This window comes from Serinus canaria, chromosome 1, assembly GCF_022539315.1.
Source record: "Serinus canaria isolate serCan28SL12 chromosome 1, serCan2020, whole genome shotgun sequence".
NCBI classification, from domain to species: Eukaryota; Metazoa; Chordata; class Aves; order Passeriformes; family Fringillidae; genus Serinus; species Serinus canaria.
Window position 1 is genome coordinate 83543333 of NC_066313.1, and position 25104 is coordinate 83568436.

General features: G+C 38.5%; 1 protein-coding gene across 11 annotated transcripts in view; it reads right to left on the reverse strand.

Annotated features, from left to right (window-relative positions):
* Positions 1–25104, reverse strand: part of INPP4A (inositol polyphosphate-4-phosphatase type I A) — a 110584-nt gene that overhangs the window by 23236 nt on the left and 62244 nt on the right. For 8 of the 11 annotated variants that reach the window (XM_050975612.1, XM_030235130.2, XM_050975607.1 and 5 more), the window contains 17 exons: positions 23797–23859; positions 21230–21448; positions 20357–20401; positions 18775–18893; positions 18543–18659; positions 17462–17541; positions 16929–17040; positions 15984–16074; positions 15160–15307; positions 12217–12347; positions 11750–11854; positions 10857–10965; positions 9203–9220; positions 6557–6740; positions 4858–5076; positions 3449–3719; positions 650–682 (listed from right to left, as the gene is read on the reverse strand). In XM_050975612.1, the coding sequence (XP_050831569.1) occupies positions 650–682; positions 3449–3719; positions 4858–5076; positions 6557–6740; positions 9203–9220; positions 10857–10965; positions 11750–11854; positions 12217–12347; positions 15160–15307; positions 15984–16074; positions 16929–17040; positions 17462–17541; positions 18543–18659; positions 18775–18893; positions 20357–20401; positions 21230–21335 (1888 nt within the window). In that variant the 5' untranslated portion in view covers positions 21336–21448; positions 23797–23859. The remainder of the gene's footprint in view (positions 1–649; positions 683–3448; positions 3720–4857; positions 5077–6556; positions 6741–9202; positions 9221–10856; positions 10966–11749; positions 11855–12216; positions 12348–15159; positions 15308–15983; positions 16075–16928; positions 17041–17461; positions 17542–18542; positions 18660–18774; positions 18894–20356; positions 20402–21229; positions 21449–23796; positions 23860–25104) is intronic. The other 3 variants (XM_030235133.2, XM_030235134.2, XM_030235131.2) reach the window with 3 other exon arrangements.

Consider the following 25104-nt stretch of genomic DNA (forward strand, 5'->3'; position numbering starts at 1 on the left):
TGGCAGGCAGGAAAAGTTCTTGCTTTTTTTGCCCTAAGGGTCTCTTCTCCAGAGCAATAAAAGTATTATTAAAACAGCTGTCCTCCATGAAAAGATATTTTAGTCTTTTCATATGAAGTACAGAGGGACAAGGACAGAAGAAAGAAGGTTAACACTGGGATGAGACTCCTAAATTCTGCATTCTGGAACATGAGACTTGTAATCCCCAATAATACTTGGAGTGCACCCACAACAGAGATTTTCCATCAGCTTTGTTGACTCCTTGATGCTCTGCTCAATTTCTCATTCAGAAAGACCAGCCCAACAGCCCATGTGAAAGGACATGTCTGAAATGTTAGACTCCCACAGTCTTCAATGACATTTGGAACAGGCCTCAATCCATGGTCACCTACATCAGTTTGCTGAAACACATCAACTGGAGAGATCCAAGAGGCCCTGAACAAGCACTCTCCCATATCTGGACATGTGAAAGGACCAGATACCCGCTGCACTCTTAGGAAATAACTGCTCAACAGCTTAGGTAACTCACGTGGTGTTGTAAAGCACTGCCATTTCAAAATGGTCCATCTTAAAGCAAGGCACTTGTTCAGTAAAGTATGAACAAACCCCTGCAGTTTTCAGAAGAAGCAGAAGCCATGAATGCACATACCTGGGGCAGATTCTTCCGGAGTAGGGCTGCAATCTGCACAGAAATGGAGGGGCAACATGCATGATTAAGGAGCAGCAACACAGTCTAAATACAAGCAACTCAAATGCTCAGTGCCAGGGTTCTCAAACATTTTCACTGAGTGAAGAGGAGCTAGGCAGAAATACTCTGTTGCCCCCAGGCATCGAGGGCATGGGCTGCCTCCTCCACTCCATTGTTCTGATCAGAGGAACACCTGGATGGGGACTTGGAGGAAAGCCAGTACCTGCTAGCTCAGAGGCTCGCTGTGGATTACCAGCAAGTGCACTGTCAACCCCCAGTGATCCACAGGGCACAATTTGAGAACCACTGGTTTACTGCAATTACAGATTAAGCTGGCAGTAAGGCTGCTAAACAGAAGAGCAAAAGACCAGCAGTAAATTCAATGCACTTAACAGAAAATTACATTAAGGCACCCACAATGTAAGAGTAATAAGAAACCAGTACTTGGCTACCTGAGTCTAAATTCCATTACACAATTTCTGAAATAATTAACAGAAATATTAGAATGTATTTTAAGGGCTGAAACCCCACCAGTGAAGTCTGTGAGTATTCCATACTCACTTCAGTGGGAGGATCAAGCTGTCAGATGAAAACATACTACAGGTCAGTGCTAACAGTAAAAAAATAACATAAGCCCTGTTATAGCAAGTCCTGCATTAATGAAAAGTAGCTTACTAAGCTAACAGGATTTAAGCTTCTGTTGTTTATATCTAGATTCACTAGTCAATGAATTATAAATCTGAACTTAACAGAAAATATAAAATTCAACAGTGTGCATCAGGACAATAATCTCAGCTAGACAATCAGAAAAAACCTCTCAGTAAATTAAAATCCATCATGTTTACTAAAGAAACTGTATGTCCCCATGTGATTTTAGAAATGAATACCTAAGCCCAAGTACATTTGAAAATATCTTTTTTCAATTTCCCTTCTACTATTTCAGGCAGTATTTTCTTTCACAAGCATTCATTTCTAGAGAGATCCTTCAATAAAATTTTACTGTCCCTCTCTTACCGATTCTGGAACTATCTTGCTTGGCTTGGTTTTACATTGCTTTCAAAATAATTTCTGTCTCCTCTCTGCTCATTTATGGAATTAAAGTTTTTCCAGTCATAGTGACTGGAAAAACTTTAATTCTTTCAATATACAAAACCAAAAATGTTGTCATTCTGAACTTAGAGAAAGGACCTTCTTTGTCATTCAATTCTGCCCCAGGTTCTATTGGTTAAACAGAAGGATTTTTTCCCCCTTTTTTGGAGGGGCAGCAGGGAAAAGTTACAGAAATTCTTTGCACTAAAAAAAAAAAATCTTCGGTAGGGTCACACAGCCAATTCCACTTTTAAATGGTATAAGTGTCAAAATCCAGAGTAGATTTAAAAGAGCCACTGAAAATGGTAGGAAAATATTATTCTAAGGTGTTTCCAGCATCGTATTATCTTGGGAAAAGCTTCTGACAACACTCAACACAGATTTTTCCTGTGAATTTTTAATATTAAAAATCCACAACATTTAATAATTTATGTGAATGTGCATTGAAGGTTACTGATTAAACTTACATGTAAATACATATAAAACTTCATGTAAACTAGCTAGGAAACAAAAACATTTATAGGTATCAAACCAGCTGAAGGAATTTAGTCAAAGGTTACTGAAACAAAAACCTACACTCCTATTTTTTAATAATGCACAAACATGTCAGTCTAATCTAGAAAAACATAGTTGTCTAAGATACTAAATAAACTATAAGGTAACATGCAAAGCTACACAAAAAATATATTAACATTTATTGTTACTTCCTTTTTGCCTTTTTTGTCTTGAGGCACTGCCTTCCACTGCAACACTAACAATGTGATGGACATGAAGTCACAGACACACATAAGGGACAAGGGCCCTTAAACAAGAAGACAGAACAGGACACAGGCAATGAGAACACAGATCAGTCTTTTTAGAGCTTCACTTTGCCCACCTGCACTATTAAGTGGCCAAATCAGAGTGACCACACAAAGAATGTCAGAATAAGTCAAGTACACAAGTAAATGAAATAATTCTGAAATTTAGTGCACAGCTGCCAAACTGTCAGTCTAAAATGATAAGGATTTATTTCATTCACATGTTTACAACTTTACACTGAGTTCAATACAGCACCCACTTGAGCTTAAATTTTGAATGGATTATTCAACTAAGAACTTGCACTGCCAATTCCTACATTCCAGATACAAGATGTCTAAATAATTGAGTGCCACAGCACCACAGTTTAGGTTAAAATCTGCTCTGAACTCTGTTAGGTTCATCTACATTCAGCTCTAAATCTAATGGGACTGTTTGGGGTCCTCTCCCATGCTTCAGCAGCCCAGCTGGGACTATCAGTTTTTCAGTAGTGCCTGCACTTCCCTCATGTTTTATTTACCTGTAATAAGTTTTGATTGCTGCAAAGAAGCTGAAGCCAACAGGAAAGCTAGCAGAGGTGGTGTCAGTCATGTGATAACCCATACAACTGTTTCACCAGCTTAACACACACAGAGTGAAAACCAAGTGCCACTGCCATCAATGGATTTGGAAATTATTTCAGTGGGACCAGGATTTCAAACCAAGTAATGGGCTTAGCAGCTCCCAGTACACCTAACAGCTCTTTCTACCTGACATCACTGCTTAACACCACCACTGAGCTAAAAACACACGGAGGGCTGCAGGGGAGGCTTAGGAATGATGCCAGCACACAGGAAGAGAGCAGCAGTGAGAAGCAGTGTCTGGCATACGCACTTGTCTTGAGAGAATGGCATGCACAGGATGGTGTGGATGAAGATGGTGGTGAGGATGATGAAGGTGGTGAGGATGCTGAGGTCTCATTTAAATCTTCTGGATTTATCCAGTAGGCACGACTGTCCCGATTACCTTTCTTACTAGTACTGCTGACGTCACACTGGAAAACGTCCTCGCAGCTGTCACTCTGCAGGCGCTCCTTCTGCAGCAGTTTGTCCACCCGCTGGATGATGCACTCCAGACTCTTGTCAACATTCAACCAAACTTTCTCCTGAAAAGAAAACATTTCTTTCTCAGTTTAAAACCAAAAGGGTAACAAATCCTTGGTGATATATTTGCTCCTCTGATTCTAGTCACAATTCCTCTGCAAACTAAACTTTCCTCTGGGCTATTGTGGTTGCATGTGTGCACAGACAAATTATGGGTATATAAATAACATATACCAGGCTGTCAACAATATCTAGTGACATGACTTGTGTGGTAAATTGCAAAGTTATTTTCTGTGTAAGCTTGCCAAACAATTTTAAGCTCTTCTTCCTGCCCTATTATTCCAATTTCTAGCTGGCACTATTGTTTACTCTTGAAATTCATGTTTGACATAATAATTATATACAATCACACATCTTTTTTTCTCTGTAACTCAGTGAACAACAGACAAAATTATTGTATTATAGTAATGTCTAAATACTGAATTAGGTTTATTTGTATCTTATTACTGTGACTTTGACTGTAAGTCAAAGTATGCCAAAATAATTACAACTAGCAAGGATCCATTTCCAAAATGAATTTAATCTCTTTGAAAAATTGGTATTTCCCAATATTTATAATTGCTTAAATCAATCTTGACTATCTGTGAGATTTAGTTAACTTCTGTTTATTTAACATAATGACAGAATTTACACAGTCCAATTCTCATTTTGATTGGCAGTGTGGTAGGGAAAATCATTTAAATACTTCATGAAAACAGTTTTAAAATGCTGTTCATAATCAAGACAGTGATTGACTGCAAGTTCTAAATGTTTATGGTAGTATTTCTATAAGAGGAAGCCTAAATTGCATAGCTAGCACCCACAAAATACCACTTTATTTGGGAAAGTGCAAAAGTCCATTGTAGTGTGGTCAGTTTTTCACTTGATAAGCTATTTACTTTCCCTTGGGCCTCACCTTAAAAATGCTATGCACCTACTCTAACAATTTCCAGTGTTTAGGAGATCCAGAAATATTTATTAAAGCATGCTTGCATTCCCATCCCAAGGAGTAACTTCCTGCAGGATAGAGACAACATCTTTGCTAGCTGACCAATACCTCCTACATACTCATCCTATGCCTATCTGGTGGGCAGCTACAGAGCTTATTAAAAAAGAAAGTAAAAAGAACAAAGGATTCATCACTCCCCTATGCAAACATACCCATTCCTCTTCGTGCCAGTCCACCTGCAGAGAAGATCGGCTATTTCTTCCTGTCCATCTGGCCACAAGTGTATCTTGATCATTCCTTAGCATCACTTGTTCCCCTTCTCCAGAGGTTGGAGATGCTTTTGAAGCTATATAGTCTGGCCTTGCAGCATTCAGTCCATGTATTGAATTTGCCAACAGCTTGCAGTCACAAACTGTGACAAGTTGCCGGGTCTAAAAAGCAATAAAGCCCCACATTTTGAAAACTTTTCATTATTCCACACACACAATTTATACTGTATTTTTTTCAAGAAAGAAAAAAAAAAGAAGCAGTATTCTGTAAAAAACTATTGCTTGAAGGTGCCTTTAGAATACCTCTACAGAATGACCTTAAAAAATAGTATAGGAACCCAAGATAGAAATGATACATTTCCAAAGTCTGTACTACTATATTAGATTTGTAATTGTTGAAAATTTCACTGAGGAATGTGCAATTAATCTTTAGTTGCACTTCATTCTCCATTTGATGAAAGCTTAGAACAATGTGCAGACACATGTGGAGTGTTTGAGCACTGGAACAGGCTCCCCAGAGAGGTGGTCACAGCACCAAGACAGAGTTCGAGAAGTGTTTGGGCAATGCTCTCAGGCACATGGTGTAAGTCTGGGAGTGCAGGACCAGGATGATCCTGGTCCCAACCCACTATATTCTATATTAAATGATTTTTATACCCCACACAACAGTTGCCACACCAGAAGGCTCAGGTTTCACCCCAATCATCCTGAAATCATAATAAGACTTAAGAGGAGGGCTGAAGGTATAACCCATTAATCAATGCAATTTGTTCCTTGTCTTATTTAGCCCTGTTGTATTAAAGGATTTCTGTGAGCCATATGAATATGAAAATTATGTGGCCTGTGTGTCTACTAAAATAACAACAAACAAGACATGAATATGTTAAATATAAACATAATCCAGTTGTAGAAAATCCCACAGAACAATTATGCACTGTATTCATTTAGAAAGAGTATTATAATAAATAATACATTTACATGAGGTCCTATTATACAAAGTTGTATGTGTATCTCTTCCACTGGGACAATTTATGGCAAACTGATTGGCCACTACTGCTGCTTAGAGCCATCAGATCTGCTTCAAGGACAGAAGAGGTCAGTAAACCTGTATTTGGGTTTTTCCTCCCTGTAAGATTGTGTTCAGCTTTGGGTCCAGTCTGTTAGCACACACTGTTGTTAGCACACATCAAGAAATAATTGGTTACATCACTATAATTCAAGCAAAGGTTGTGTCACCATTATTCCTTATTTCACCAGTGGAAAAATACAGAATTGTTTCATTAACTTTCACACAGTTGCTGCTGCTTGACAGATGACTCAGAACATTAAAAAACCCCAGGTGGTTATGGAGAAAAGGATATAAAAGAAAGTGAAGAATGCACATTACTGCGATGTGATGAATGAATAGAGGGAATCCAAGGACACTGCACTTTCAAGAGGAGGTGAAGGCAAGAGTGTCAAAAGTAGGAGACACATAAATAAAACCAGGAACTTTTAAAGGCTACAACTTTTGTGTAGGTCTGTGCATGTTACAACACACTACTGAAAATGGTAAAACAGAAGTTTCAAGAAAACCTGCTAAAGGTACAGACAGAACAAGAAATACACTGTGCTTCAGCAGGGAAATTAATTATTCTCCTACCTTATCTGCTAGGATGGCAAGTGTTCTTTCAAGGCCATTAGCTGATCTATCCTTGGCAGCTCTTGAGAGCCTTTCTGCATAGTAACTGACTTGTGTTTTCAGGGTGTTGATTTGTGCAATAATTTCCTTTGCTCTAACGATGTCCTGTGGGATGTATATTATAGATTGGGAACCTGTTGAAGTGCTGAAAAAGAAAGACTGATTTTAGGAGGGAAATTGATCTAGAGGTACACACATTACAGTGGCATGCTGGGGAATTAATGGCAGACAACAAAAATGTACCTAAACTAGAGAACAACAGTGAAAGTCCAGTGGGCAATTGCACAGCAGGAACATGATGCTAGAGACTTCTCTGCCTTTACTAAAAGTATTCAGATGCAGATTTACTAATCCCTAATACCAAGGGGCTGTGGGCATAGTTTGTACACCAGGGGACAGTTTTGCTGAGGAGAATGTGGGTGACAGATTTTGTCATCAGATACAGAACCTCCTTTTGCAGAGACATCTTGCTCCATTCTCCCTCTCCTTACAACACAGATACTTCACGGAGGCCTTGCTTACAAATATGTTTTATCATATATCTACTAACATCATGAAAAGAAAATCTATGCTTCTTCTAACACAGAAATGTCACCCAGATCCATAATGCAAACACTGTTGTATTAACAAAAAAGTCCTTCTGTGAGTATAAAATTTCCCCTATTGCAGACCAGAATCAAGTTACACCAGCAAAAGCAATTTTATGGTATGTAAAAAATCAACATGCATCTTCAGGCTGATCCAAGGACACCGTTCTCTGTGTAGTTTCTATTAGCACATACTTAAAACACTAAACTAGGGACAAACACATCTTTATATGGGGATAATGCAGCTACACTAAGACTGTTATTTGACAGTGGAGAACAGTTTGTGCCCTTTTAAGTTTAGATGTCTACAGAAGTTGTTTATCCAATCCAAGACAGATGCTCTACAACTGCTGGAGAAAGAATAGCACTTCCAAAGGGTAATTTGATCCCACCTGAGAGTCATTCACAAAAGCTGCCTTTTAACTTAGAAAATTACTCAAAGTTTAAGTTGTGTTCTAAGTTAATTATTTGGAACCAGCTAACAACTACTCCCTTTGTCAAGCAAAATGCTGGGTTCTTCCTTCCCAGTAGAAAAGGTACCCAAATACCAGGCCTTTACATCATCTCCAGCTGTGCCAAGCGTGATGTCCATTCTCAACACAGCATCAAGCATGAGAGGACAACAATTGTGTATTATCTTATTTTTTTTCAGTCATGAATGGCTTCAGCATAGTGGCAGCCCAGAAGAACCTACTGTTTGCACCCATCTCAGCACTGTTAAATGGAGACAGCCTCACTGAGAGGTTACATGGAGAGGAGTTTCTTTCTCAGGAACAGTTACCACAGATCATGACCTCCAAGGATGTGAGCTCCTCTGCTACCCTTAGAGCAACGCTGTTCATTCCTGCAGCGTATCTGTGAGGTAGGACACGAGGGTTGCACACTCCAAAATCATGCCACAATTCCAATTCTTATCCCTTAAAGGATATTAAAGCAAGGGAGAAGCCTAGTGCCAGTGTCTGCCTGAGCTCCATTACAAAAGAAATATGGGGGATTTGTTATCAAAGGATGTAACTCAGAAGTGATTCTTGGAAGAGTTTCCTTGTTTGTGCTCTGCTCACCCACCTGAGGGGCAGAGAACAACCACTCCCCAGTACTGCTATCCCATACAGCAAATTAACCTCAGCTTTTAGGGCTTTCCCTGTACTTGATTTGTGCTTTCTAGTGACTGGTGATCTTAGTGACAATTCCTCTGAGCAATTTCTTTCCACGACAGTGTGGTTAACATGCATAAAGACATAGTTGGCAGAAAAGGCCATGCAGCATATTGAGATTGGATTTAGAATTATTATATTTTTAATCATAAACATTTGCTAGGATGACTGGGGGAAAAATTATGGTGTAAAGTTCACATATACTTACTTTCCAACCTGCAATTGCTTTTTCAAATGAACAGCTCTCATTGTATTATAGCAGCAAACTGTAACACAGACTTAAATTCTCAGTGAATTAGGGGTTCAACCTTAATAAGAGTAATTTAGAGGAGAATTTCTGCATTTTTGAACCACCCAGTAAAGTCTGCTTTTGATAGCACTGAACACCAAAAAATGAGAAAAAATATTATGTGAAAATGTTTTATTAAAGACATGGTTTACAAAAATATACACCATGCCAAATCTGTCACTATCAAGGTTTTAAATACATAAAATTATCTTAATTATCTTCCATCACTGGCAGAAAAGGTTCTCATTCCAGATAGTTTTCACTGGAAATAACAAAGGAAAATATGTAAAATCCTTGTGTTCTGATTTTCAGTTTCTTAACCTCTTATGGTCAGAGAGAGCCAGGAAGCTTGCTGTTCATTGCAAACAAACATTGCAGATGAAATGAAGTTCATTCACACATCATGTTCTACAAAGCAGCTACAATTACTTAGAGCACAATTAGGGATGCCATGATGCATGACATTAAAAAGCCCTGCACACTTTAAAACACACCAGATCTTTGCCAAACAAAAGGAAAATAAAACAACCCAGAGAACAGAAACCCTCTATAGAACTCTCAGAAACAGAAAACTCACCAACACTCCTCATAACTGCTACAAAAACAAAAAAACCAAAATAAAATTAGCAGATTGTTAGCAAATACCAAAAGCAGAAACAAAACAAATATGATTGGGGAAATAACTTATTTGAGTAATTTTTTTCAATAAGGTAGGTATGTAAAGTTGTAAGCAAAAAAACACAGGTTGCCAGATGACCATGAGCTGATCTGGGGAAATGCTGTGAATGCACCAAGCACAGTTATGCCAATGAAAGAAGAAGGAACTGAATGTAACAATGGAACTGAGGAGATGGATCTCAGTTCTACTATACTGGCTTTTTGATAGCATAGATGTATTTAAAATGAAAGTTATTCTTCAAATGTTGAACCTGCAGTTTTCACAGACCCAGAAGGAACAGTTCTGAAAAGCTTAGAGGAAAAGTACTGGACAGAAATTAAACTCTCCAATCAACTGAATTATTGAGTGAGGGGAACAAGAACAAATCCACATGGGGAATTAGTTATTGCAGGAGCAAGAACCACTTCAGTGGCTACGCTGACAGAAGGAGGTTATTGCAAAGAGCAATAGTGGTATCAAAAGAACAGAAAGGGTGGGCCTGGCATACCAGTGTTCCCAAGCTTACAGTTTCCTCTAGTCCTATCCTAGGGCACTCTGTCAGCCTGAATAATTACACTAGGTGTTTTTGCACCAATCTGTTTATCAGTACATGTCTGACTGACATTCACAAGATGCTGCTATTCATTTCTCTACTGCCAAAATTAATTCTGCAGTTGATTCCCATGTCATTCCCTTGTCCTATCAGCTCCAAATCCTACTAATCCTTTCTTTGGAAGGGCATTTTCAAGGTCCCCTTTTCCCTGACTACAACGACTCCTTGACCTGCTGCTCCTGTGTCTTAAATGCTCCATTACAGTAGCAGAAGCAATGCAGACCCTGCAGCACTCTCCCCTCTCTGGGAACTGGAGTGGGTGCCATGTTAGCAAATGTGACCTTCCCAGCTTCTGCAATTCCTACAGCTCATACATCCACACTTCTACAGAGGTCACTTGGGAGTCCCTGCAGACAGGACCATGGGGGTCAAGTATCCTGCCTGTGGGGCAAAGGCCAAATTCAGAAGCCCAATATGTGCATAAACCTTAGGCAATGCAGGAAAGCCTCCGGCAATAGTTTCAGAACTAAACCTATTTTTTTCAACAAGGAATTTACTAATCAGGCACAGCAGGTTCCTACTAAAGAGAGCTCAGCAACAGGACCTGGAAGCTATGAGAGGGGTGAAAGTCTCCTGAAAATAATGGGTTGAAGCATGATGCAGTGCAGCTGAGGATGTTCAGCAAATGTTCTGACCCACAACTGGGCAGAACCCAAACCCAACACCTAAAATAGCTAAATTAATTGAATCAACAAGTATTCAGAAAAATTAAAGTTTTCATAAAAAGACCCTTAGAAAGAGCCTGTCAGTAAACAAATAAATATAGTAATATAAGGAGGAAACTGTTTTCCCTCTCCTTCTTTGGAAAAAAAATTGCACAGAAAAATATTCAATACAAAATATTGTATAGTAGTACTATTGAATGAAATAAAAACAGAATGGAATGATTTTCCAAATAACTGAGCATGGGCCAGGAGGAAAAGGCACAATAATAGCTGACACAATAGTATTTCTACTTACTGTTTCTTTGCCTCTTCAAATTTATGCAGCTTTTTCCGCAAGCCACCTGATTTAAAGCCTTGACAGTGAGCTGCTGGTGCTCCTATGGTGACTATGTCGTAGTTCTGATCTGGGATGGACAGAAAGGACTTACAAATGAAAACCTGCCATCTTTAACATGGACAAACAATTGTGTAAGCTCAAAAACTTTTCTGAAAGTAGTTTCTGGAAAACTTTGCCATGGTTTGAAAGACATGGAAAACAGAATTGTTCTAGAGGCCCTGGAAATTCATCAAACACATTTTCAGGTGAAAGACCCACACATGAATGCAAGTCCTTTGTTTCTTAATCTAGAAGATGGACTGTGAAAAAGAAGTATTGAACACTGGTCTGTATACAAAGCTTGCCATTACTGGAATCCCTCATACAGACACAAGTGTGTCCATGGTCACAGGGAATTACTGTTAAAAGAAGGGAAAGCCCAGGTTATTTATGATGAAACAAGCTTGATGTGAAAAAAAATGTGATTTTGCACAACCATCCATGTTGATTCTGGAGAAAAAGCACACAAGCTTAACAAGAAACAACAGTCAGAACCTTTCTTATTCTACTGCAATTCAGAATGTCTGGAAGGGACACAGCAGCTTAACCCAACCCTAGTACAAAGGCTAACTTGTGCCACCTAGAGTCCAGTTAACTCCAGAACCTAGTTTTGCCACCTGTAGAACAACAACAATTATATTTTTGTCTCTTCTTTTGTAAAGAGATTTGGAATCTGAGACTAGAAGGTGCTACAAAAATGCCAAGTAGCACTACTACAGCAGTTTGTAGAAACTTGGCTGTATGGTTGACAATGGAAATAAAAAAAAAGTGGAGAGAAAAGTAACAAGATCAGTGAAGAAAGAAAATAATACCTGATCCTCCATCATCCTGGACTCTCATCCTCTGTATATGTAAATTTGTAGGAACAAACTCCAGTTTTTTATCAGCTTTCAAGCTACTGGCTTTAAATGAAGGACCTGAGAAATGCAAGACAACAGTAAGCATAAAACCCTTCTCCTTGTGCCTATGCTAAAACATTCAAGAAGCTTTATTCATCATTTTCTATGTGCTGAAAGTAAAGCAGAGAAAATTAAAAAGAAAAAACAAACCAAAATTTTTCTGTTCACGCCTTGTCCTCTACTCTCAGAGTAAGATAAGAGAACAAACACAACAGACAAATGTTCCCAGGTAATTAGCAAACTCACAATAATTATTAATAGAGACAAAAAATATAATAGCTTTGTTTACTCATGAAACATTCTGGGTTGCCAGTTTCAGAGGAGCACTAACCATCCTGGTAGAGAAGAATCACATTTTCATTTAAAAAAAAAAAAATCACCTTTATACTGGTGCAGGTCAGTCAGATTTTCCTGGTAAGTTAAAATAATAGTTTGGTACTGTGTAACTATTTGTCGACGAAGGCTTTCCCAACAAGGAGACAGTTCTCCCAATTCTTCTAGTTCACAAACCCTGGGGGGAAAAAAAAGTGGGGAGAGAGAAAAAGAGAGGTGTTTATGTCCATAGTCCACTTGAGCAAGAATGAGTTTCATATCTTATCGACAAAACACCATCCTCAGCTGACACACTCTCAATTTACTGTGTCTGGAAAAGCTTCCAAACACACATCCCAAGCACATCTCAGAGCACAGGCTGAGCACTGCTCCAAGGTAAATTGCTTCCTCACAGGCAGAATACACTGTACTCCCCCAGGAGTCTCAGGTGTTGGTCATAAGCAGAACTTCTCACCTTTCTGCAGGAGCTCTCCAACTATATGAGGATTGGTAAATGATGGGAACTGTCATGGTGTCAGGTGACTTGGGACAGTGAGGATCTTTTAAGGACACTTTACTGAACTGTGGTGGCTCTTAAACTAAGAGGTTAGGTGGATGTTAGGTACAAGGAGTATATTCACGCCTACCTGTTGTGTACCTACCTTACCTACTGGTAAGGTAGGTACACAACAGTTTGCAGGGCCAGGGAAAGCCTAAGAAGTCTAAGCATTAAGGGTTTGGAGAGACTGCAAGCATTAAACATTAAAGGTTTGGAGAGACTGAAGATGAGCCAACAAAACCTTCATCTGAAATCCAGGATTTTGGGTAGAATAAAGGAGGACTGGACATCCACAGATATAAACAGGAAAATCCCTTGTACCCCGACTGCCAGGTTTCCAGTGACACATGGCAATCCTCTGTTACACACTGTTCCCCAGCAGTGCTGCTGAGAAAATACTCAGGGTACTCCATGTCACGTTTGTATTTCTCTCTTCTTGAGTCAGTGTATTATTTGGAATAAAGGAAGAAGGGGGAAAAATAAACAAGTCAACACCAGACACAATTCAACAGCATGTTACCCCAGAAAAGGCAGAACAATCACCTGTCAAAAGGATCCAGCAGTTCTTTTTGCAAGTCTCTCAATATTCCTATTTCCATAGTTTTAACCAATTGTCTGTGTATAATTTAAGACAGCATTTCACAGAGCAATTCCCAGTCCACAGTAATTTGGATATTATCAAAAATAACTAAATTTCCAAAAAAAATCAGATTGATTTGCCAACAGGCAACAGCATAAAGTATATTTATCAGTGACCTAGATAAAGACACTTCCAGTTTCATCACAAAACCTGCTTTCTGCATAAGATGCTATTATGATTACCTCACGAAACTCCCTGCTCAAAACCAGCCATGCATCTGAGCCCTGGTCTTCCTGAAGTAAATTCACACCTTACCACTTCACTTGTTTGTCCCTTAGAGCCAAGACAGCAAGGAATATGGATGCCATAAGTAATGAGGCAGTCAAAATATCACACCCCCAGTAGATGCTTCCTTTCAAAGGGCTCTGGCCCAGAAGAGTTTTATCTAAGAGACAGCAATTGTAATCATCCAAGGACATTTTAAAAGTCACCAGGATGTGAAGACAGAAACAGCTGTGCTTGTGTAGCTGTCTGTCATTCCTCTGGGCTGCAGCCCTGAGAATGGAGAACAGAGCACCTGGTCAAATTTGAGTGACTCTATACAAAGTGGGATTGTGCACATCATTGAGGGTCACCTCAACTGAACAGAGACAAGGGAGCCTTTCTCAGTAATTACACAAAGGCCTATTTACCTTTGAGCCACACCACCCAGTGGACATATGCAAGGTCATATTAACAATCACCTGGGCTGTTATTAACCTGTACCTGTTTACAACAGGCCTCCACCAATCTCTGTGTGATTTTAGCAAGAGCCTCTGAACAGTCACATTTTGTGGCCAAGGCCTCTAACTTCACTGTCTACAGTCTTACAGAAAGACACATCTTTTTGCTCATTCACCCTGAATTCTCCTTATCTTCAAGTCCTTAACCTACATCCATCATACATGGCATCTTATGGATAAGCTTGCCATCTCTTCATTTTTATGGTTGTACCTCATAATGAATGGGTGCCTTTAAACCTACTGTGAGGAAAGCTGTAGAGAAACAAAGATACAAAATAAAAAACAAATAACTCATGACTAAATGTGCAATGGAATACCCTAGCCTGCTCCACCAACATTGTAGTAGGATAGCTGAACAAGATGCAGCATTCAATTTCTAGAATCTAAGCACCACTAAAAACATAACATCAGAAAGTTCAGAAACTCAATTAGCTTTTCCATGCATTCCAAAAAGTCTCTGCCATCTTCCTGTAAGAGTCTGTCATTTTCACAAAATATGAAAATATACCTACAATGAATGGATTAACCCATGATTTTATTTCACAATATCCCAAAGGAACTGAAATGTCCTAATATACAATAATGAGAACACTAGTTAGTATTAATTAAGGTCAGACTTAGTTAAAATCTATAGGATTGGATTCAAATACAGTCAAAATAAAAGCCCAATACTCAAAAACACAGCTAAAATGCTTTAACATTCCAATCTTGGCCTTTACAAAGAGTACATAAAACATTAACCACAGCCTAGAAATGTAGGGAAGAAATACTCATAAAGAAATATGTTGCCTGGAAGAAAGTTAATTGCTTCAAAAATAAGCAAATTCAGAATAAACCTACAAAATGCTTAACAGATTTCCTTCTCCCTCCCACCTCCTGAAATGAGGCAATGTCTTTATTGTACTACAGCATTTCCTTTCACTTGCTTTTATTCTGTTTTCCATTCAAAACTACTTTTCTGTCTCTCAAAGCCATTTCTTACCTCACTGAGTAGTCAGTGCATTAACACAGATATATTTATGCCTTTGCAACTCAGTAACAGCCACATCACTGCTGTATTACTGCACATGTAAACCATCCCAAAACTCACCTTGCTGCATCTTCCTCTAGAAGCAGCTTCACAAATTGTCTAGGGATGTGCAGTGACAGGATGCTCTCTGCCATCTGCTCCAAGATTCTCAAGTGGTTTCCATCGGTGGTTGGGAAACGATACATTCGGCAAATGGCACCACCAAACACTAAAGAATTCAAACCATGTTATTTAAGCCTGGGGTTTGACTTAGAAGTGTACAAAGTCTCTTCTTTCTTAAAGTAAATGGCTTCAGTTTACTAACATGCTGAAACACCCTGCTGTAAAGACCTGGTTTAACCAGGCATCAGTCTATCTTTTGCAAGCATGGTCTTTCTGTCATGGCCATTCTTCAAGTGTTTGCAGGAAAAGCCTCCACTCCAAATGACTTACTACATTGCTAAGGAAATTAAATTAAATACATATTCAACTTTTAAAATGCCTTTTTTTTTTGTCTGTGTACCGTGCATTTTCCTCTCACGCAATCATTTGCTGGAAAACTAACCCTTCTGCAAGATTCTTTTTCTAAAGCAACTTGCTTTCCTCTGTCCCTCTCCTCACCCTGCAACAATTGTTTAGCAATAGACTATGAAATTGCATGGAAAATGTTCTATTACAGTCAATCTAATGGCAAGAGTTTGCTTCTGCTGTTTTTACAATACAGAATCGTGCACAGGATAAAATGATTTATTCTGGTATGACCCTCAAAGGACTGCTCAATCAGCAGCCTGTTCCTATTCAAATGAAACATCTGCTGAAATGCCCTGGGGCCACCACAGGCACACAGGGAAGATTAGCTTTTATTGATACCTAAAGCTTACTTGTTGCAGCCCAGGGCAGCTTACCAGATTTCAGCAGTGCATCCTTCCGCAATGAAGCATATTTGGATCTGATTCCTAAGGATTCTGTTAAACTTTCATCAACTGGCAACACAGTCTGAACAAAAACAAAAAACAAGAAAAATCAGAAATTGTAAAGAATGAAACCTCAGTGCTCAAACAATATGCAGTGATGACCTATCAGAAAGACTTCAAAGAAATATTCAACTCCACACATGCTTTAAATACATATTTGATATTTTTACTGTGGATAAAAAATATTGCAGGCTGGAATAATAAATCCCAAGCATTCCTATTTACTTCTACTGCACAGTTCAAAATGCCACAATAATTTTCATCCAGCCTTTCAATTACTTATGCTAGCACAGCTCCAGAGTCCTTACAAGTACTGCATCAATAGGCATGAACAGATCTGGAGGATAAAAAGGGATTCTAATGCACACAGTGAATATAATACACATATAAGAGTGCAATGATCACCAGGATACTCAAACCACAAGCTTTACAGAATTAAATATATGTCTAGGCTCAGAAAGTACTGCAAACATCTGCTTTCAAACAATTCTGGGAATTCCCTAGCATCTTCATTACAGTTTTGCTTAATGGTACCTATCAATCCACAATGTGAAATAAAATACCACATATCTCTGAAACTGGTTATCCATACACCAAATGCAACTATGAACAGTACCAGAAGCCTCTTAAAGCTTAATAATTTTAAATTAAATTTTTTTCACAAGACTTTTAACCTCACACATGAGCACCAAGAGCTTGGCAAATCTCAGAATGGCTTCATCGCCATTAGGCTGCTCCTTACAGTATTTTGAAAATGTAAAGCACTACTAAATATCAAGGTGGACAGGAAAGTTGATGGCAGATGTCAACCTAGCTTATTTCAATGCTGGCAATAAACCTGCATTCTTTGGAATTTGGTCCAATGCTCATACTCACCCTTCCATTAATTGTATCAGGTGACCTTGTCACTGGAGGCCTTTGGTCAGATTTTTCCTCCATCTGCCATCCAATAACTGTGATGTTACCAACACGGTCACTTTCAGCCGACCTGCAACAAATACTCTGCGTTGAGATTTTTTTGGAGGAGGACCTGTTCATCAACAAGGAAACACTTATAAAAGGATATTAATCTTCAAACTTCAAGAACATTTTAAACAGGAAGCTTTTCAACTTCATTTGGAGTAATTTTATAATGGGTTAGTCCAACAGGAGAACATTCCCCTTATTCCACAAGGATGCTGCATGGAATGAAGGCAGCCTAGGTAGTGCTCTGTGCTCAGCTTATACATTTGAGGGTAACATGACAATGAGAAGAAATGCATGTACTCACACATTTTGATAATCAGAATATACTTGATATCAAAACAAGTTTAATTAGGTCCATTTTAACTTATGAAATAAGAGGTTTTCACCTCATCTTTAGCATGTTTTGAAGAATTAACAGTCAAAAGAAGGAAAATATTACAAACCTTAGTGTTATGTGCAACCTGTGGTACTTCTCCTGAAGAAGATCCTTTACAGTGAATGTCCCAGAACCCAACAAATACATCTGAAAGAAGATGAGTTCCAGAATTTTATTTACCTTTACAGTGAACAAAGGCTTTGACCACAGCACTGAAGTGCAAAATACAAGTGCATACTAGACCAAGAGCAAAACCATAACTAAATATGCCATATACAACTAATGAAAATCTCTTAAAATTTAATATATTTGATAATTTCTACAAGTTTTTCTTCTACTGGAGGACAACATGCATTTTTGTTTCTCTAGGATATGCAGGGAGGCACCTCAGTATATATGAGCTTAGGCCAAGCAATTCAGGAACACTGAAAGCAATGCCTGAACAGGGCTCAGGCTGCATCCTTGACCCAAATTTTTCTCCTTGTGAAGAACTCACTTCCTCTGGAGGTATTCATTTTTCCCTAGAGCTTCTCCACGAAGCACTGAACAGACAGGGACAGCTCTGGACGAGCAGACACATTGGGCCTGAAACAGTATTCTGGACAACAGTGGGAGAATAAATGGCCTGAAAATCCAAGTAGCAACATGGGAGTGCTGCCACTTAGTTTTTTTTCAGTAAAGTAACAAACCTCACCCCTTAACAAAATCTAATGTATCAGGGCAGGGTGATTCCCAGAATTTAGGTGCTCTGTTCCAAAAGACAGTTTCCTGCTGGCATTTTGGCACAGGCTAGAAGCCTCAGTTAGGGATCAGTTAGATCCTATTCATTATATGGTCTAAAGACTTGTGCTCTTACATTGTGACACTAAAGATGTCAAAATGTAAGAGCACAAGTGACAGGACCTTTTTAATTTAAATCCATGGATTCCAAACTTGCTGAAGACAAGCATTATTTGAGAAAAGTGGCAATGCTTCTCACTCTGCCAAGCCAATCTCATTTGTTCCCCCTTTCCCTACCCATCTTGCTTTCTGTATGATCAGTGCTGCTATCCCTTTGTTTTCTTCCACAGAAGTTACTAATTTTATCTCTTTGCCTCTCATTTCCTTGCTTCACTGACTGGGCAGGCAAGAGAATAAAGAAAACTTACTGTTCCCTGAGATCTATCTTTGACGTCATACACGGAGAGTTTGATTTGTGTCATTTGATTGATAAGAGAGTCTTGGAAAAAGGCAATGCTGCTTAGAAAGATGGGATTACTTGTTCCCTGCAATCACAAACAAAAAGCCAAAAGTTAATGTAAGGTTACATTTGTTAGGGAAGACATGATTCCTGTGTTAGCTTTGATTTTAAATGTAATTTAGAAGTACCTCAGCACTCACCTCAATAATTTCTGTCTGTGCATGCTTCGTCCAGAACGCCTGGGGAGGCGTAGTTACACTCACTGCTACAAAACTATTTGGTTTTCGATCTAGCGATGGAGTTAGCAGCTCACTGCAAGCTTTAGGTATGCAACAGATAAAGAAATTTAGATTCAGGATCTTTTTCATATTGCTGTAAGACTCTGCATTTTTATAACACCACATTATACACCCTGAGCAATCAAACCACAAAGAGCTTAATATTCATTCTATCACCACACTATAAAAGCAGACATCACTCACCTTTGTGCACGCAAACAGTAAACATGCAATCAGCTCAGTCTGGCTCCAAGCTCTAGGGCTGCAATTTAAACTTGCTCTCTTCTAATACATGCCTATCCACCCCTTGGCAAGCTCATCCTAGCAGCCCACATGCAGGTTTTCCCCTGGGAATCTCATGGCCTGGCTGCATTTGATTCAAAGTCATGCTCCATTAAGCCCATTATCAAATGGCATTTGCCCAGGGACAACCAACAGAAGCGCCTGAACATTGATCAAGCAGCACTACTGAGGAAAACCAGCCTGTACTTGTAAGATGGCAGCAATTTATTTATAAAATGTTACTGTGAGTTTAACTGCTGGGAAAAGGACTGTGGTGAGTAGGAAACAATTTCCAAAAATTTCCATGAGTGACTCTACACAATTACATTAAACTTCAGAGCCAAATTCTATCTGGCTAGATACAGGTAGCTATAATGTGGTCCAACTCAGCTTCAGCTACGTGAAGGAAGTAAATTCTGAAATTTAGCTGAACAGCTTTGTAATTCTAGATATTTTTAATTTATCTGAAAATAATTGAAATACCTCATTCAGCTCTGAGAATGCTTGTTAAGATCATTATTCATAACACACATAACTGAGAAAATTTTCTAATTTTTCATTAGCTTACTGTTAAAGAGCATAACTTTTCACATAATAGTCCACTATTAAGCCAAGAAAAACATCCTGCAGTCAAAAATGTGGACTGAATTTTCATGAAGAAAATATTATTCATTCATTCATTCTTCAAGTGAGGTAAGTCAATGCACAAGATTCTTGTACAAATTCAGCCATCTCACAATTCAGATCACTTCTGCATCTTGCATTATCACTTGACAGCAAAAACCCCAGGAAAGAAGTTAGGTGTAATTCACAATTCTTAGAAACCATTCTGCCCTAAAATGGTGTTTCCAGCAAATCTTCAGTTTGCTTGAAGACCTGAACTGCTGATTAACTGACAGTGAAGGGAGTTTCACTTCATCTTCATATAAACAAAGCAAACATTTAATAATAATAATATTCACATAGTAAACATTAAAATTTTTGTAAGACTAATGTTTTAGTTACAGATTTTTAGAAACTTCATAAAATGAAACTGCTGGCTGCTTATCAAAAGATACTGTACAGGCAGCACAAAAACTGCCATAAAAACATCTACATAAAAATCAGAGCAAAGTTGCAAACCTTACTATATGAAATGCACTTGAAAATCAACACTTACAAATCCCCACACACATTCAACAGCATGCATTATCAAAACTAGCATAAAAATCACTAAGCCTACCTAAACTGAACTCTAAAATTGGCTCATCTGGATCCTGAATGTTTCCTGTAAAACAGAAAATTACCACAAGATTAGCCAATTCACATCACTGCCATGTGAATTCTTTCCCGAAGTTGCAATCATGCAGACAAAGAAATTACATTTTATACAAAAAATATTTTTCTTTAATTCAGTGAGCCATGACTGGTATCTAAAATATTTATCTCGTAATCCTTGGTATCCAATAATTATTTGGAAAATCTGGGATGATCTCAGTTTATAAAACATATTAAAATATGTAAACCTATATGAGATTACATGCAATATGGGAATAGTAAATGCTTAATCTCAATAGAAAACAACAGGATTAAGGCCTGAGCCACTATTAACTCCAAATTATTAAATCTGTGGTAGTTAATAGGACAAAATTTAAAAGTACCTGTCTCTCTCACTAATGAAAGCAAGCCTCTGAGGGTTAGAATCCTAATTTAATAACCATAAAAGATAAGTGAGACAAAGCTCAGCTCCCTGAACTGTCTTGAAAATTTTATACAATGTCAAACAAGGAGGTTGCCAAGACTCTTCCTAGACCATGACATTATTTTGTTATTTTCTCCCCATTGCTTATTTTTGAGTGACAAACATAACTACACAAATTCTAATTTATTCTTTTTAATCCCCCTCTGATTTCAATGTTTAGTCTAGTTCAAAAGTAGCAAATTCAAGATTTTTAGAATTTTTTAGCCTAATTCCTTTATCTCATTACCTCCAGCTAACCAGACAGATCTAAATCTTTGAGCAATTAAAAGAAAAAAAAAAAACAAACCAACATTAGCACAAGGCAGATTCTGGAAGAAGCAGCAACAGAGCAGAAGCTGCCAGGAAGGTACAAACCTGTCAGGGAAAGGCCAACCATGTCAGAGGTGACATCAATGGTGGAGGCCCTCTGCACAGTGCGGGACTTGGCACCATGGCGGGGGCTGTGTTCTCTTGCTGTCATTTTCTCATGAAGAGCCCTTCTTTTCTGGCTGCTTGGCTTTACTGATGTTTGTCTCACAGAGCAGCAGAGTGCAGCAGGTTGTCTCCAGCTGCTATTCCTCTAACATTACCGTGCTAAATGGCAGAGAAAGCAAAAACATACACCAAAATTTTAGGCCATTATCAGCTACTGTTATTTTCAACAGCAGCAAACCTACTGCCATAAAATCATCTCAGGTCATTCAAATAAAATGCTCAAGGCAGATCCAATGCAGAGTAATTACATTTGCATGAACTCTGCATCTGCAGCATTTTACAGCAAATTGTTGAAAACTGGACCACATGCAAGAAAGCTTTTCTGTCAGAGAATGGGGCTTGAGAGAGACACTTTAACAAACCAGCTGCTCTTCTCCTTTGTCTAAGTTATTAAACCATCCTTAATGAAGTTTCCTGGTTTCTACTCCCTGGGGAGCACAAGTAAATTTATCAGATGGGGCCTCTGGTTGCAGAGGAAGCAAAAGGGATAAGGACAAAGGGACAACAGGTTGGTGCAGTGCTGAACAAAAGGGCAGGAAATGTTGTCAGTGTCAGCACACTGTGCTGTTCTAGGCTCTACTGCCATGAGAAAGGGATAATGAAAACTATAAATAAAGCCTACTGGGCCAGAGAGAGGTTGAAATTCTGGGATGGTGGAGGAAAGAAAAAGCAAAAAGGGATGCCTGCTGATGTGGCAGATGGCAGCATCTGTGCTTTTCCTCCACACCACACTTTTTTGGACTACAGACATCCATGCCAGTCCTTCCCCTCACAATGCCTATGAAGTGAAAAATTACAGTAGGAAAGAAAGCCTACAGCAAATTTGGTTATGATTTTAAATGTGAATGTTCCTTCAATCAACCACGCTAGCACTGCAGTTATGGAACTTTTTTATTTGTTTCATAATCTTATGACAAACATTATTAATTTAGAAAGTGAGGAGTAGGATCTAATAAACCTGAAAAGTACTAATAGAGTAACTAACACCTTCCCAGCAGTCTCTCATTCATTCTACAAAACATTTGAACCACACTGCAAAATTGGAGAATATTTATTTTCCTTTTAGGTTGATGGACCTAACAATGAGCAAGATGCATTCTAATTAAATAGAGCACCTAGCTTACATTTTGTTCTAAAACACCACTTTAAACCTGTCAGAAGGCCTCCAAAGGAACATTCAACCTGCTTAACTTAAGTCTCTGAATTTAATTAGTCAGCATATCCCTCTGGAGGATTTCAAAATAATCTTTCTCTCTCCATGGGGTACTCAAGCTTCTGCTTAACTATCACTGCTTCACTGGACACCAAAAATTCAAATGCAAGTTAAGCATGTGAGACAACTGAACTGAACACAGCCCCGGACATCTACATCAGCTTAGAAATTAGATTGTAAATGAGAAGCTCATTCTAGAGAGGAAAGAATTTGGACTTTGCCTACAAAATAAGCCAGTCTGCTACCACTCAGAACTAAGAATTTGATTAAAGTCAGGTTTATATAATATGTCATAAGTCAATTCCAAATAGGAAAAAAAAATTTTTTTGGATGGTAGAAGCAGAAATTGAGATCTCTGAACATCCCATCCCTAAAGCTCTGAAACTCAGTAACAGTGTATAAAAAACAACACTCTGTCTATAGATATAATTTCTGACAGCCAAATATTAAAGCAGGCAGATTTTCAATGCATATTGAATAGTTGAGGCTGGATAAATTCTGGAGTTTATCTAATCCAAACCTCTTGCTCAAAGGAAGCTTCTCAGGACTGCGTCCAGTTGGTTTTGGACAAGAATGCACCTCTCTAGCTAACCTGGCTCTTCCAAGGTTTGATCACACACAGTAAAAAAGCTTTATTGTATTTATTAATGTTTAAGTGGCTAGTGAATAACCAAACCTTTCTCAAACAGTGCTGAATGTCCTAGTATTCATTCAAATAAAACTTCCATCAAAATTCTTTGACAGTTTCCAAGGCTTTCCATTATCTCATTTTTTTCCCTTCTTTCAGCAATAGGTTTTCCTTGGCTTGTTCTTTATATAAAGTGATGTTTAACAGTCTGTAAGTCCATTAAATCTAACTGCCTGATGTAAAGACCTACAAAATGTACTTGCAGAGATTTAGACAGGATGCCACAGGCCCTTCCCCCAAAATCTACAAATAACATATTAGGGAATAACTAACATGTTCACCAAGGTACAGGCCAGACAGTAATTAGAGCCCGGCTGCTTTTCAGCTAAAATCTCTGCAATTCCTGACATCTTTAAAAAGGGTCAGTCCTTGATAAATTAAAAGAAGGTCAGACATTTAATTTATTTTGAAGCTATTTGTATTTAAATATTACTGAGTGTAGTAATTTTCCAAGGTTCTCTAAGGCCTCAATGATTCATTTAAATTGCAATATTAATTTATGATCTAATGATACATCTTTACATTACTTACAAGGATCATACTTACAGAGGGCTCTTTTCCTTATGTGGGGACGGATTTTGTCTATCATAATATAAGTTAGATCCAGATCTAAAAAAAAAATAAACAAAATAATCATCATAAATGCACAGTCTTTTTATACTGCATAAATCACAACCAGTGGGCAGGTACCATTCTCAGATTAACTGTAAATGTAACTTCTGATTACCAGTGCTCACAATAAAGTTTACTGAAAATGAAAAGATTGTATGATCTTCTACTGGACCTCACAGAGCATTAGTCATGGCAATACCTGGCCAGAGCAGGAGCACAAAGGAACAAGCTTATGCTGAACAGGACTGACTTCAGGTCAGCATTTGGTGAGTGGGTAGAACAGCTGTAAGAAATACATGTAAACATGTTTACCAAAAGGCTTGGTGGTATTAAGAAAAAGGAATGTATATGATATGCTGAGTTTAAGACAGCATTTGTTACTATGCTTGCTTTTCTACAGCTAAACTTCCAAAATGTTGTTTGGAAGAGTTGTAACTGTTACTGTCACAAGAGAAGATCCTGTGTCAAAATACAGAAGTTCAAAAGACCAGCACGTAGGTCTCTTATTCCATTGGGTGAATATACTGTGTGAGGGAGGCTTCTACAAACAGTTGGCAATGAGTATACAGTAAAAGCAAATTATTTTTAAGCTTACTACAGGTTAAATGAAGGTTTATATTTGTTAATGCCACCATCTCATTCAAGTACATTTATATTAAAAGGCTATGTCTTTTAAGATCTCCCATTTATCTCATATTGCAGTAAAAGAAAATGGGAATTCCAGTCTCAGTTTCTTGATTTAATCACCAGCCCTACCAATTACCCAAGAGTGCTTTAGAATTTAACATGAGCTCTTACCACTTACAGAAAGATATTATCTCACCTAAAGAACATAGGAGGCAGGTGTCTGATCTCAACTCACCACTCAGGTTCTCTCACTGTGAGACACGGGCACTTCCAGAGAACAAGTCACTCTTTTCCAAGGTAGGTGGGATGAGTCACCCCATGGAGATACCTCTCTCTAATTATAAAAATTATTTCGATGACTCACTTAGCCCTGCTGCAGCTGGGCAAACTGGATCCCTCCTACAGTTGTGCTAGCTCAGGCAGGGGTGAGTTCCCTTTACTCAATGCATAGCCAAACCACAGGTGCTCTCACCCCTCTCCTGAATGACAACTGCTTCAACAATTACAACATTATCTTCATGTTTTTGAGAAAACCAAAGGAAATAGCATTCTTACTAAATTTAAGGTTGTATTAAGAGATCACACAGTTTCCTTAGATGGTACCTGTCCTTAAAT